The sequence below is a fragment of the Oncorhynchus masou genome, unplaced genomic scaffold (assembly GCF_036934945.1).
Source record: "Oncorhynchus masou masou isolate Uvic2021 unplaced genomic scaffold, UVic_Omas_1.1 unplaced_scaffold_964, whole genome shotgun sequence".
NCBI lineage: Eukaryota > Metazoa > Chordata > Actinopteri > Salmoniformes > Salmonidae > Oncorhynchus > Oncorhynchus masou.
In genome coordinates, this window is record NW_027016141.1 from 1 (window position 1) to 15,000 (window position 15,000).

The 15,000-nt window shown below is 44.7% G+C and overlaps 1 protein-coding gene across 1 annotated transcript in view; it reads right to left on the minus strand.

Annotated features, from left to right (window-relative positions):
• Positions 1-950: 950 nt before the first annotated feature.
• LOC135538428 (glutamate receptor ionotropic, NMDA 2A-like) overlaps positions 951-15,000 on the minus strand; it is a gene marked incomplete at its 3' end in the record, with an annotated part of 194,428 nt that continues 180,378 nt past the window's right edge. The window contains exons 19-22 of the mRNA XM_064964325.1: positions 13,332-13,503; positions 9,851-10,004; positions 1,648-1,773; positions 951-1,210 (exon numbers count right to left, since the gene is read on the minus strand). Of these exons, the coding sequence (XP_064820397.1) occupies positions 951-1,210; positions 1,648-1,773; positions 9,851-10,004; positions 13,332-13,503 (712 nt within the window). The remainder of the gene's footprint in view (positions 1,211-1,647; positions 1,774-9,850; positions 10,005-13,331; positions 13,504-15,000) is intronic.

A 15,000-nucleotide genomic window follows, 5' to 3' on the forward strand; every position in this document is an offset into this window, starting at 1 on the left:
AGGCCCATGCTAAAACACATTTTTGGGGGCACTAGAGTTGTCTATCAAAGTCTATGGGACAGTAGGTCCATAGAGGTAGATAGAGGGCCCATGCTTTGTGGCATTAGAGCTATCTATCTACGGTTATGGGACAGTAGGTCCATAGAGGTAGATAGAGGGCCCATGCTTTGTGGCATTAGAGCTATCTATCTACGTTTATGGGACAGTAGGTCCATAGAGGTAGATAGAGGGCCCATGCTACAAACAGGCTTTGTGGCATTAGAGCTGTCTTTCTACGTTTATGGGACAGTAGATCCATAGAGGTAGATAGAGGGCCCATGCTGAAAAAAGTATTCGGGAACACTAGAGCTGTCTATTTAAGTCTATGGGACAATAGAACTGAAGCTGCCATTAAGTACGTGACTATGCTGCGATTCCCTGGCCTCTATGCTAACTTCACGCGCTCTGCGGAATCTCGGAATCTCGGAAACATTCCGACGGGGAATCCGAGGGGGTTACAAGATTGTAACTCTAGTTTCCCCGTTTGTAGTTCCGACTCGGAAATTGTTCATTTCCGATCGTTCCGTGAGGACGTGAAGGCAGCACAGAACATACAGACATAGAATGTAAATGTAAACATCTAGGTGAACACACAATCTACTAAAAACCTATTTCTAGGCCCTGCCTCTATCTCGGTCTCTAAACTCCGGACCATGTATATCGAGAGCGACAACATATTCAACCCAGGGAATTGGTGTAGCTCAAGATAGTGTTAGCTCTCTGAGCTAAAGCCCCCTTTGTGTAGGGGGGGGGGCATCAGCTCTAGGGAGCTAACACGAGTTCTTAAGGTCACCAAAAGTGATTCTTCCCTCCAGCGAAATTCTCAATGGGACTGGAACATGGTACATAAAAAAACTATTTTTAAATGTTTTATTTATCAAATCAATGTTATTATAACTATCAATCTTAACATGCTGAGAGTATAAGCAGTAAAACATTACCTTGTTGTCTGACAGTCCCGTGACCTGGTCTACAAACTCCTCCTGGATCATGAAGGCAGCCAGGTTGGCTGTGTAAGAGGCCAGGAAGATGACGGCGAAGAAGGCCCACACCGACACTATGAACTTACTGGTGGTGCCTTTAGGGTTCTGAACCGGGACAGAGTTGTTGAACACCAGACCCCACAGCAGCCATACTGCCTTACCCATAGTGAACGATGGGCCGTGGGGGTCTGGAGGGAGGGAGGGAGGGAGGGAGGGAGGGAGGGAGGGAGGGAAGGGAGGGAGGGAGGGAGGGAGGGAAGGGAAGGGAGGGAGGGAGGGAGGGAGGGAGGGAGGGAGGGAAGGGGAGGGAGGGAAGGGAAGGGAAGGGAAGGGAAGGGAAGGGAAGGGAAGGAAGGAAGGAAGGAAGGAAGGAAGGAAGGAAGGAAGGAAGGAAGGAAGGAAGGAAGGAAGGAAGGAAGGAAGGAAGGAAGGAAGGAAGGAAGGAAGGAAGGAAGGAGAAGGTAAATTCAGACTTAAAAATGTGTGTGTGTGTGTGTGTGTGTGTGTGTGTGTGTGTGTGTGTGTGTGTGTGTGTGTGTGTGTGTGTGTGTGTGTGTGTGTGTGTGTGTGTGTGTGTGTGTGTGTGTGTCTGTGTCTGTGTCTGTGTGTGTGTGTGTGTACCTACCTCTACCCTGTGCCAGGTTCCTGTTGAAGCCCAGAGGGCTGATGTATTCAAACATGAACACAGCCATCGCTGTTACCAACAACAGCATCACAAACATCATGATCCACACCGTCGCACTGAACGGCTCTGAAACACACAGAGAGGGACAAAGAGAAGAGACATGAATACACACACAAACATAGGCAAACTATCAGATTAGAGACACACAGAGACACACAGAGACACACATCAGATTAGATACACACAGATACACACAGAGACACATAGAGACACACATCAGATTAGAGACACACAGACACACATCAGATTAGATACACACAGATACACACAGAGACACATAGAGACACACATCAGATTAGATACCCACAGAGACACAGAGACACACATCAGATTAGAGACACACAGACACACATCAGATTAGATACACACAGAGACACACATCAGATTAGAGACACACAGAGACACACATCAGATTAGATACACACAGAGACACACATCAGATTAGAGACACACATCAGATTAGAGACACACAGAGACACACAGACACACATCAGATTAGAGACACACAGAGACACATAGAGACACACATCAGATTAGAGACACACAGAGACACACAGAGACACACATCAGATTAGAGACACACAGAGACACACAGACACACATCAGATTAGATACACACAGAGACACACACAGACACACTTCAGATTAGATACACACAGAAACACACAGAGACACACATCAGATTATATACAAACAGAGACACACATCAGATTAGATACACACAGAGACACACAGAGACACACATCAGATTAGAGACACACAGAGACACACAGACACACATCAGATTAGATACACACAGAGACACACACAGACACACATCATATTAGATGCACACAGAGACACACATCAGATTATATACACACAGAGACACACATCAGATTAGATACACATAGAGACACACAGAGACACACATCAGATTAGAGAGACACTGAGAAACAGAGACACACATCAGATTAGAGACACACAGAGACACACAGCGACACACATCAGATTAGAGACACACAGAGACACACATCAGATTAGATACACACAGAGACACACAACAAATTAGATACACACAGAGACACACAGATACACACATCAGATTAGAGACACACAGAGACACACATCAGATTAGATACACACAGAGACACACATCAGATTAGATACACACAGAGACACACATCAGATTAGAGACACACATCAGATTAGAGACACACAGAGACACAGAGACAAACAGAAACACATCCGATTAGAGACACACAGAGACACACAGTCCTGTTAGTGGTGCTGTATAGATCAGTCCTGTTAGTGGTGCTGTATAGATCAGCCCTGTTAGTGGTGCTGTATAGATCAGTCCTGTTAGTGGTGCTGTATAGATCAGTCCTGTTAGTGGTGCTGTGTAGATCAGTCCTGTTAGTGGTGCTGTCTAGATCAGTCCTGTTAGTGGTGCTGTATAGATCAGTCCTGTTATTGGTGCTGTATAGATCAGTCCTGTTAGTGGTGCTGTGTAGATCAGTCCTGTTAGTGGTGCTGTATAGATCAGTCCTGTTAGTGGTGCTGTATAAATCAGTCCTGTTAGTGGTGCTGTCTAGATCAGTCCTGTTAGTGGTGCTGTATAGATCAGTTCTGTTAGTGGTGCTGTATAGATCCGTCCTGTTAGTGGTGCTGTCTAGATCAGTCCTGTTAGTGGTGCTGTCTAGATCAGTCCTGTCGTCCTCCATACTGTTGGTGGTGCTGTATATATCAGTCCTGTAAGTGGTGCTGTATAGATCAGCCCTGTTAATGGTGCTGTATAGATCAGTCCTGTTAGTGGTGCTGTATAGATCAGTCCTGTTTGTGGTGCTGTGTAGATCAGGCCTGTTAGTGGTGCTGTGTAGATCAGTCCTGTTAGTGGTGCTGTGTAGATCAGTCCTGTTAGCGGTGCTGTATAGATCAGCCCTGTTAGTGGTGCTGTATAGATCAGTCCTGTTAGTGGTGCTGTATAGATCAGTCCTGTTAGTGGTGCTGTGTAGATCAGTCCTGTTAGTGGTGCTGTGTAGATCAGTCCTGTTAGTGGTGCTGTATAGATCAGTCCTGTCTTCCTCCATACTGTTAGTGGTGCTGTATAGATCAGTCCTGTTAGTGGTGCTGTATAGACCAGTCCTGTTAGTGGTGCTGTCTAGATCAGTCCTGTTAGTGGTGCTGTATAGATCAGTCCTGTTAGTGGTGCTGTATAGATCAGTCCTGTTAGTGGTGCTGTATAGATCAGTCCTGTTAGTGGTGCTGTATAGATCAGTCCTGTTAGTGGTGCTGTATAGACCAGTCCTGTTAGTGGTGCTGTCTAGATCAGTCCTGTTAGTGGTGCTGTCTAGATCAGTCCTGTTAGTGGTGCTCTGTAGATCAGTCCTGTTAGTGGTGCTGTATAGATCAGTCCTGTTAGTGGTGCTCTGTAGATCAGTCCTGTTAGTGGTTCTGTATAGATCAGTCTTGTTAATGGTGCTGTATAGATCAGTCCTGTTAGTGGTGCTGTCTAGATCAGTCCTGTTAGTGGTGCTGTCTAGATCAGTCCTGTTAGTGGTGCTGTCTAGATCAGTCCTGTTAGTGGTTCTGTATAGATCAGTCTTGTTAATGGTGCTGTATAGATCAGTCCTGTTAGTGGTGCTGTCTAGACCAGGCCTGTTAGTGGTGCTGTATAGATCAGTCCTGTTAGTGGTGCTGTATAGATCAGTCCTGTTAGTGGTGCTGTGTAGATCAGTCCTGTTAGTGGTGCTGTATAGATCAGTCCTGTTAGTGGTGCTGTATAGATCAGTCCTGTTAGTGGTGCTGTATAGATCAGTCCTGTTAGTGGTGCTGTATAGATCAGTCCTGTTAGTGGTGCTGTCTAGATCAGTCCTGTTAGTGGTGCTGTATAGATCAGTCCTGTTAGTGGTGCTGTCTAGATCAGTCCTGTTAGTGGTGCTGTATAGATCAGTCCTGTTTGTGGTGCTGTGTAGATCAGGCCTGTTAGTGGTGCTGTGTAGATCAGTCCTGTTAGTGGTGCTGTGTAGATCAGTCCTGTTAGCGGTGCTGTATAGATCAGTCCTGTTAGTGGTGCTGTATAGATCAGTCCTGTTAGTGGTGCTGTATAGATCAGCCCTGTTAGTGGTGCTGTATAGATCAGTCCTGTTAGTGGTGCTGTGTAGATCAGTCCTGTTAGCGGTGCTGTATAGATCAGTCCTGTCTTCCTCCATACTGTTAGTGGTGCTGTATAGATCAGTCATGTTAGTGGTGCTGTCTAGATCAGTCCTGTTAGTGGTGCTGTGTAGATCAGTCCTGTTAGCGGTGCTGTATAGATCAGTCCTGTCTTCCTCCATACTGTTAGTGGTGCTGTATAGATCAGCCCTGTTAGTGGTGCTGTATAGATCAGTCCTGTTAGTGGTGCTGTGTAGAACAGTCCTGTTAGCGGTGCTGTATAGATCAGTCCTGTCTTCCTCCATACTGTTAGTGGTGCTGTGTAGATCAGTCATGTTAGTGGTGCTGTCTAGATCAGTCCTGTTAGTGGTGCTGTGTAGATCAGTCCTGTTAGTGGTGCTGTGTAGATCAGGCCTGTTAGTGGTGCTGTATAGATCAGTCCTGTTAGTGGTGCTGTATAGATCAGTCCTGTTAGTGGTGCTGTATAGATCAGCCCTGTTAGTGGTGCTGTATAGATCAGTCCTGTTAGTGGTGCTGTATAGATCAGTCCTGTTTTGTGGTGCTGTGTAGATCAGTCCTGTTAGTGGTGCTGTGTAGATCAGTCCTGTTAGTGGTGCTGTGTAGATCAGTCCTGTTAGTGGTGCTGTATAGATCAGTCCTGTTAGTGGTGCTGTATAGATCAGTCCTGTTAGTGGTGCTGTATAGATCAGTCCTGTTAGTGGTGCTGTATAGATCAGTCCTGTTAGTGGTGCTGTATAGATCAGTCCTGTTAGTGGTGCTGTCTAGATCAGTCCTGTTAGTGGTGCTGTATAGATCAGTCCTGTTAGTGGTGCTGTGTAGATCAGCTGTGTAGATCAGGCCTGTTAGTGGTGCTGTATAGATCAGTCCTGTTAGTGGTGCTGTGTAGATCAGCTGTGTAGATCAGTCCTGTTAGTGGTGCTGTGTAGATCAGGCCTGTTAGTGGTGCTGTATAGATCAGTCCTGTTAGTGGTGCTGTGTAGATCAGCTGTGTAGATCAGTCCTGTTAGTGGTGCTGTGTAGATCAGGCCTGTTAGTGGTGCTGTATAGATCAGTCCTGTTAGTGGTGCTGTATAGATCAGGCCTGTTAGTGGTGCTGTATAGATCAGTCCTGTTAGTGGTGCTGTATAGATCAGTCCTGTTAGTGGTGCTGTGTAGATCAGCTGTGTAGATCAGGCCTGTTAGTGGTGCTGTATAGATCAGTCCTGTTAGTGGTGCTGTGTAGATCAGCTGTGTAGATCAGTCCTGTTAGTGGTGCTGTGTAGATCAGGCCTGTTAGTGGTGCTGTATAGATCAGTCCTGTTAGTGGTGCTGTGTAGATCAGCTGTGTAGATCAGTCCTGTTAGTGGTGCTGTGTAGATCAGGCCTGTTAGTGGTGCTGTATAGATCAGTCCTGTTAGTGGTGCTGTATAGATCAGGCCTGTTAGTGGTGCTGTGTAGATCAGTCCTGTTAGTGGTGCTGTATAGATCAGTCCTGTTAGTGGTGCTGTGTAGATCAGCTGTGTAGATCAGTCCTGTTAGTGGTGCTGTGTAGATCAGGCCTGTTAGTGGTGCTGTATAGATCAGTCCTGTTAGTGGTGCTGTATAGATCAGTCCTGTTAGTGGTGCTGTGTAGATCAGTCCTGTTAGTGGTGTTGTGTAGATCAGTCCTGTTAGTGGTGCTGTCTAGATCAGTCCTGTTAGTGGTGCTGTATAGACCAGTCCTGTTAGTGGTGCTGTCTAGATCAGTCCTGTTTCTGGTGCTGTGTAGATCAGTCCTGTTAGTGGTGCTGTATAGATCAGTCCTGTTAGTGGTGCTGTCTAGATCAGTCCTGTTAGTGGTGCTGTATAGATCAGTCCTGTTAGTGGTGCTGTATAGATCAGTCCTGTTAGTGGTGCTGTCTAGATCAGTCCTGTTAGTGGTGCTGTATAGATCAGTCCTGTTAGTGGTGCTGTATAGATCAGTCCTGTTAGTGGTGCTGTGTAGATCAGTCCTGTTAGTGGTGCTGTATAGATCAGTCCTGTTAGTGGTGCTGTATAGATCAGTCCTGTTAGTGGTGCTGTATAGATCAGTCCTGTTAGTGGTGCTGTCTAGATCAGTCCTGTTAGTGGTGCTGTATAGATCAGTCCTGTTAATGGTGCTGTGTAGATCAGTCCTTTTAGTGGTGCTGTGTAGATCAGTCCTGTTAGTGGTGCTGTGTAGATCAGTCCTGTTAGTGGTGCTGTATAGATCAGTCCTGTTAGTGGTGCTGTATAGATCAGTCCTGTTAGTGGTGCTGTCTAGATCAGTCCTGTTAGTGGTGTTGTGTAGATCAGTCCTGTTAGTGGTGCTGTGTAGATCAGCCCTGTTAGTGGTGCTGTGTAGATCAGCCCTGTTAGTGGTGCTGTATAGATCAGTCCTGTTAGTGGTGCTGTATAGATCAGTCCTGTTAGTGGTGCTGTATAGATCAGTCCTGTTAGTGGTGCTGTATAGATCAGTCCTGTTAGTGGTGCTGTCTAGATCAGTCCTGTTAGTGGTGCTGTGTAGATCAGTCCTGTTAGTGGTGCTGTCTAGATCAGGCCTGTTAGTGGTGCTGTATAGATCAGTCCTGTTAGTGGTGCTGTGTAGATCAGTCCTGTTTGTGGTGCTGTATAGATCAGTCCTGTTAGTGGTGTTGTATAGATCAGTCCTGTTAGTGGTGCTGTATAGATCAGTTCTGTTAGTGGTGCTGTATAGATCAGTCCTGTTAGTGATGCTGTATAGATCAGTCCTGTTAGTGGTGCTGTGTAGATCAGTCCTGTTAGTGGTGCTGTCTAGATCAGTCCTGTCTTCCTCCATACTGTTAGTGGTGCTGTATAGATCAGTCCTGTTAGTGGTGCTGTGTAGATCAGTCCTGTTAGTGGTGCTGTATAGATCAGTCCTGTTAGTGGTGCTGTCTAGATCAGTCCTGTTAGTGGTGCTGTGTAGATCAGTCCTGTTAGTGGTGCTGTATAGATCAGTCCTGTTAGTGGTGCTGTCTAGATCAGTCCTGTTAGTGGTGCTGTCTAGATCAGTCCTGTCTTCCTCCATACTGTTAGTGGTGCTGTGTAGATCAGTCCTGTTAGTGGTGCTGTGTAGATCAGTCCTGTTAGTGGTGCTGTCTAGATCAGTCCTGTTAGTGGTGCTGTCTAGATCAGTCCTGTTAGTGGTGCTGTATAGATCAGTCCTGTTAGTGGTGCTGTGTAGATCAGTCCTGTTAGTGGTGCTGTCTAGATCAGTCCTGTTAGTGGTGCTGTATAGATCAGTCCTGTTAGTGGTGCTGTGTAGATCAGCCCTGTTAGTGGTGCTGTCTAGATCAGTCCTGTCTTCCTCCATACTGTTAGTGGTACTGTATAGATCAGTCCTGTTAGTGGTGCTGTCTAGATCAGTCCTGTTAGTGGTGCTGTATAGATCAGTCCTGTTAGTGGTGCTGTGTAGATCAGTCCTGTTAGTGGTGCTGTCTAGATCAGTCCTGTCTTCCTCCATACTGTTAGTGGTACTGTATAGATCAGTCCTGTTAGTGGTGCTGTCTAGATCAGTCCTGTTAGTGGTGCTGTGTAGATCAGTCCTGTTAGTGGTGCTGTATAGATCAGTCCTGTTAGTGGTGCTGTATAGATCAGTCCTGTTAGTGGTGCTGTATAGATCAGTCCTGTCTTCCTCCATACTGTTAGTGGTACTGTATAGATCAGTCCTGTTAGTGGTGCTGTCTAGATCAGTCCTGTTAGTGGTGCTGTATAGATCAGTCCTGTTAGTGGTGCTGTCTAGATCAGTCCTGTTAGTGATGCTGTATAGATCAGTCAAGTTAGTGGTGCTGTGTAGATCAGTCCTGTTAGTGGTGCTGTCTAGATCAGTCCTGTTAGTGGTGCTGTATAGATCAGTCCTGTTAGTGGTGCTGTATAGATCAGTCCTGTTAGTGGTGCTGTGTAGATCAGTCCTGTTAGTGGTGCTGTATAGATCAGTCCTGTCTTCCTCCATACTGTTAGTGGTGCTGTCTAGATCAGTCCTGTTAGTGGTGCTGTGTAGATCAGTCCTGTTAGTGGTGCTGTATAGATCAGTCCTGTCTTCCTCCATACTGTTAGTGGTGCTGTCTAGATCAGTCCTGTTAGTGGTGCTGTCTAGATCAGTCCTGTTAGTGGTGCTGTCTAGATCAGTCCTGTTAGTGGTGCTGTATAGATCAGTCCTGTTAGTGGTGCTGTCTAGATCAGTCCTGTTAGTGGTGCTGTATAGATCAGTCCTGTTAGTGGTGCTGTATAGATCAGTCCTGTTAGTGGTGCTGTATAGATCAGTCCTGTTAGTGGTGCTGTCTAGATCAGTCCTGTTAGTGGTGCTGTATAGATCAGTCCTGTTAGTGGTGCTGTGTAGATCAGTCCTGTTAGTGGTGCTGTGTAGATCAGTCCTGTTAGTGGTGCTGTGTAGATCAGTCCTGTTAGTGGTGCTGTATAGATCAGTCCTGTTAGTGGTGCTGTCTAGATCAGTCCTGTTAGTGGTGCTGTCTAGATCAGTCCTGTTAGTGGTGCTGTATAGATCAGTCCTGTTAGTGGTGCTGTGTAGATCAGCCCTGTTAGTGGTGCTGTATAGATCAGTCCTGTTAGTGGTGCTGTATAGATCAGTCCTGTTAGTGGTGCTGTCTAGATCAGTCCTGTTAGTGGTGCTGTCTAGATCAGTCCTGTTAGTGGTGCTGTCTAGATCAGTACTGTTAGTGGTGCTGTGTAGATCAGTCCTGTTAGTGGTGCTGTCTAGATCAGTCCTGTTAGTGGTGCTGTATAGATCAGTCCTGATAGTGGTGCTGTATAGATCAGTCCTGTTAGTGGTGCTGTGTAGATCAGTCCTGTCTTCCTAAATACTGTTAGTGGTGCTGTGTGTTTTAATGAAGCCAACAGATGCAGCATGTATTGACAGAATATGAGAGGGACAGTTCTGTTTTTAAACATGTTGATAAACACAATCTGTCAGGTGGTGAAACAACACAGACACACACAGACAACCCAAATGTCCCCAAAACACGGGGAGGATTACCAAGAAAGGCGGACGGGGAGACGGTGCCGTTGCTACGGGAGACCATGACGCTTATTCCAGTTTCCACGAACGGGACGGAGAAATCGATGACCTCAGAACGCTCCTCATTGATCGTCAGAGAGCCGACGGCCATGACAGCTTTCTTATAGACCACCTGGGAGGGAGGGAGGGAGGGAAGCAAGGAAGGAGAGAGGGAGGAGAAAGGGAAAGAGAGGGGAAGACGGAGGGAAGGGAAAAGTGAGAGAGGGAGGAGGGAGGGAGGGAAGGAAGGAGAGAGAGAAGGAGAGAAAGGAGGAGAGAGGGAAGGAGATAGGGAGGAGAGAGGGAGGAGAGAGGGAAGGAGGGAGGGAGGAGGGAGGGAAGGAGAGAGGGAGGAGGGAGGGAAGGAGAGAGGGAGGAGAGAGGGAAGGAGAGAGAAGGAGAGAGAAGGAGAGAGGGAGGAGAGAGAAGGAGAGAGGGAGGAGAGAGGGAAGGAGAGAGGGAGAGGGAGGGAGGGATGGAGGGAGGGAATGAGAGAGGGAGGAGGGAGGGAAGGAGAGAGAAGGAGAGAGGGAGGAGAGAGGGAAGGAGAGAGTGAGGAGGGAGGGAGAGAGGGAACGAGAGAGGGAGGAGGGAGGGAGAGTGGGGGAGAAAGACATGGAGAGAGATGGAGTGCAGGAGGGAGAGACAGATTCTGGGTTAATCTTTAATCTAGTGTGTTAGCGTTTTGTTGTTGATGTCGTCAGTAGGAACTCACCGCTGTATATTACAATGCTACAGTATATTGCTGAGATTAGCCTTTAGCCATTAGCTAAACACAGTAAAATGATACTACAGTATATTGCTGAGACTAGCCTTTAGCCATTAGCTAAACACAGTAAAATGATGCTACAGTATATTGCTGAGACTAGCCTTTAGCCATTAGCTAAACACAGTAAAATGATGCTACAGTATATTGCTGAGACTAGCCTTTAGCCATTAGCTAAACACAGTAAAATGATGCTACGGTATATTGCTGAGACTAGCCTTTAGCTAAACACAGTAAAATGATGCTACGGTATATTGCTGAGACTAGCCTTTAGCCATTAGCTAAACACAGTAAAATGATACTACAGTATAATGCTGAGATTAGCATTTAGCCTTTAGCTAAACACAGTAAAATGATACTACAGTATATTGCTGAGACTAGCCTTTAGCTAAACACAGTAAAATGATGCTACAGTATATTGCTGAGACTAGCCTTTAGCCATTAGCTAAACACAGTAAAATGATACTACAGTATATTGCTGAGACTAGCCTTTAGCCATTAGCTAAACACAGTAAAATGATACTACAGTATATTGCTGAGACTAGCCTTTAGCCATTAGCCAAACACATTAAAATGATACTACAGTATATTGCTGAGACTAGCCTTTAGCCATTAGCTAAACATGGTAAAATGATACTACAGTATAATGCTGAGATTAGCCTTTAGCCATTAGCTAAACACAGTAAAATTATACTACAGTATAATGCTGAGATTAGCATTTAGCCATTAGCTAAACACAGTAAAATGATACTACAGTATATTGCTGATACTAGCCTTTAGCCATTAGCTAAACACAGTAAAATGATACTACAGTATATTGCTGAGACTAGCCTTTAGCCATTAGCTAAACACAGTAAAATGATACTACAGTATATTGCTGATACTAGCCTTTAGCCATTAGCTAAACACAGTAAAATGATACTACAGTATATTGCTGAGACTAGCCTTTAGCCATTAGCCAAACACATTAAAATGATACTACAGTATATTGCTGAGACTAGCCTTTAGCCATTAGCTAAACATGGTAAAATGATACTACAGTATAATGCTGAGATTAGCCTTTAGCCATTAGCTAAACACAGTAAAATTATACTACAGTATAATGCTGAGATTAGCATTTAGCCATTAGCTAAACACAGTAAAATGATACTACAGTATAATGCTGAGACTAGCCTTTAGCCATTAGCTAAACACAGTAAAATGATACTACAGTATAATGCTGAGACTAGCCTTTAGCCATTAGCTAAACACAGTAAAATGATACTACAGTATAATGCTGAGACTAGCCTTTAGCCATTAGCTAAACACAGTAAAATGATACTACAGTATATTGCTGAGACTAGCCTTTAGCCATTAGCTAAACACAGTAAAATGATACTACAGTATATTGCTGAGATTAGCCTTTAGCCATTAGCTAAACACAGTAAAATGATACTACAGTATATTGCTGAGATTAGCCTTTAGCCATTAGCTAAACACAGTAAAATGATACTACAGTATATTGCTGAGACTAGCCTTTAGCCTTTAGCTAAACACAGTAAAATGATACTACAGTATAATGCTGAGACTAGCCTTTAGCCATTAGCTAAACACAGTTAAATGATACTACAGTATATTGCTGAGATTAGCCTTTAGCCATTAGCTAAACACAGTAAAATGATGCTACAGTATAATGCTGAGACTAGCCTTTAGCCATTAGCTAAACACAGTAAAATGATACTACAGTATAATGCTGAGACTAGCCTTTAGCCATTAGCTAAACAGAGTAAAATGATACTACAGTATATTGCTGAGACTAGCCTTTAGCGATTAGCTATACACAGTAAAATGATGCTACGGTATATTGCTGAGACTAGCCTTTAGCCTTTAGCTAAACACAGTAAAATGATACTACGGTATATTGCTAAGACTAGCCTTTAGCCATTAGCTAAACACAGTAAAATGATACTACAGTATATTGCTGAGACTAGCCTTTAGCCATTAGCTAAACACAGTAAAATGATGCTACAGTATAATGCTGAGACTAGCCTTTAGCCATTAGCTAAACACAGCAAAATGATACTACAGTATATTGCTGAGATTAGCCTTTAGCCATTAGCTAAACACAGTAAAATGATGCTACAGTATAATGCTGAGACTAGCCTTTAGCTAATAGCTAAACACAGTAAAATGATACTACAGTATATTGCTGAGACTAGACGTTAGCCATTAGCTAAACACAGTAAAATGATACTACAGTATATTGCTGAGACTAGACTTTAGCTAAACACAGTAAAATGATAATACAGTATATTGCTGAGACTAGCCTTTAGCCATTAGCTAAACACAGTAAAATGATACTACAGTATAATGCTAAGACTAGCCTTTAGCCATTAGCTAAACACAGTAAAATGATGCTACAGTATATTGCTGAGACTAGACTTTAGCCATTAGCTAAACACAGTAAAATGATACTACAGTATATTGCTGAGACTAGACTTTAGCCTTTAGCTAAACACAGTAAAATGATACTACAGCATATTGCTGAGACTAGCCTTTAGCTAAACACAGTAAAATGATGCTACAGTATATTGCTGAGACTAGCCTTTAGCCAATAGCCGCGTAAACTACGATGTTGTTTTAACTATGAGGCAGGACAGAGACAACTACTAATCACCTGTCTGATATGAAAACATATATTTATTAGTCACTCACCTCTCCCACCATCCCGTTCCACACGTTGTTGATCTTCTTCCCATGTTTACCGTTGGTAACCAGGTAGAGATCGTAGGTGAACTTTACGTACTTCGCGATCTTCTTCAGGATGTCGATGCAGAATCCTTTACAGCACTTTTTAATGTAGGTCCCGCCCGCCTCCGTAGTGTTGCTGTGGAAACGCACAAATAATGACATCTGTGATTGGCTGAAAACTTCAATAACCCTTCTTTATATAGACATCTTTCATTGGCTGAAGATTTCAGAATCCCTCCTCCCCAACATGGACACGTCATTGGCTGAAGATTTTAGGACCCCCCCCCAACATGGACACGTCATTGGCTTTAGAACCCCCCCCCTTCCCCCCCAACATGGACCAGTCACAGGCTTTAGAACCCCCCTTCCCCCCAACATGGACCAGTCACAGGCTTTAGAACCCCCCTTCCCCCCAACATGGACCAGTCACAGGCTTTAGAACCCCCCTTCCCCCCCCAACATGGACCAGTCACAGGCTTTAGAACCCCCCTTCCCCCCCAACATGGACCAGTCACAGGCTTTAGAACCCCCCCTTCCCCCCCAACATGGACCAGTCACAGGCTTAAGAACCCCCCCCTTCCCCCCCCCAACATGGACTGACGCACAGTACTGTACTGACTCACTGTACTGTACGGACTCACTGTACTGTACTGACTCACTGTACTGACTCACTGTACTGACTCACTGTAATGTACTGACTCACTGTACTGAACAACTGTACTGACTCACTGTAATGTATTGACTCACTGTACTGACTTACTGTACTGACTCACTGTACAGACTCACTGCAATATACTGACTCACTGTACTGACTCAGAGTTGTGAAGAGTTGTGCTGATTGGTGCAGAGGTGGGCGGAGTTGGGCAGAGTTGAGCTGATTGGTGCAGAGGTGGGCAGAGTTGGGCAGAGTTGATCAGAGTTGTGCTGATTGGTGCAGAGGTGGGCAGAGTTGATCAGAATTGTGCTGATTGGTGCAGAGGTGGGCAGAGTTGATCAGAGTTGTGCTGATTGGTGCAGAGGTGGGCAGAGTTGTTTCTCTCCCTCTTTTTCCAGCTCTCCTCTCCTTCCTTCAACCCTCCTCTCCTTCCCTCACCCTCCTCTCCTTCCCTCACCCCTCCTCTCCTCCCTCCTCTCCTTCCCTCACCCCTCTCCTCTCTCCTCTCCTCTCCTCTCCTCTGTGACAGTTCTCCATGGGTAATCACCCAGCCATCTGTGTGTGTGAATTTAAGACAGCATTGTTCAGAAACAAACAAACACACACCTGGGACCCTCATTTAACTTGTAGATATATTGTAATGGGGAAGAGATGTCCTTTAGCCGTCAAACTGACCAACTAACCACTAAAGTCCAAACAGCAAAGGTCACAACGGTCTCTACAACTAAGTATCAGAAATCAAAGGGTGGATGGTGAGAGAGAGAGATAGAGAGAGATGGATATATATATATATAGAGAGACAGAGAGAGATAGAGAGAGAGAGATAGAGAGATAAACAGACAGAGATGGATATATATATATATATATATAGAGACAGAGAGATAGAGAGATAATAAGATAGATATATATATATATAATGAGGGTCCCAGCTGTGCGTATATATATATATATATATATATATATATATATATATATATA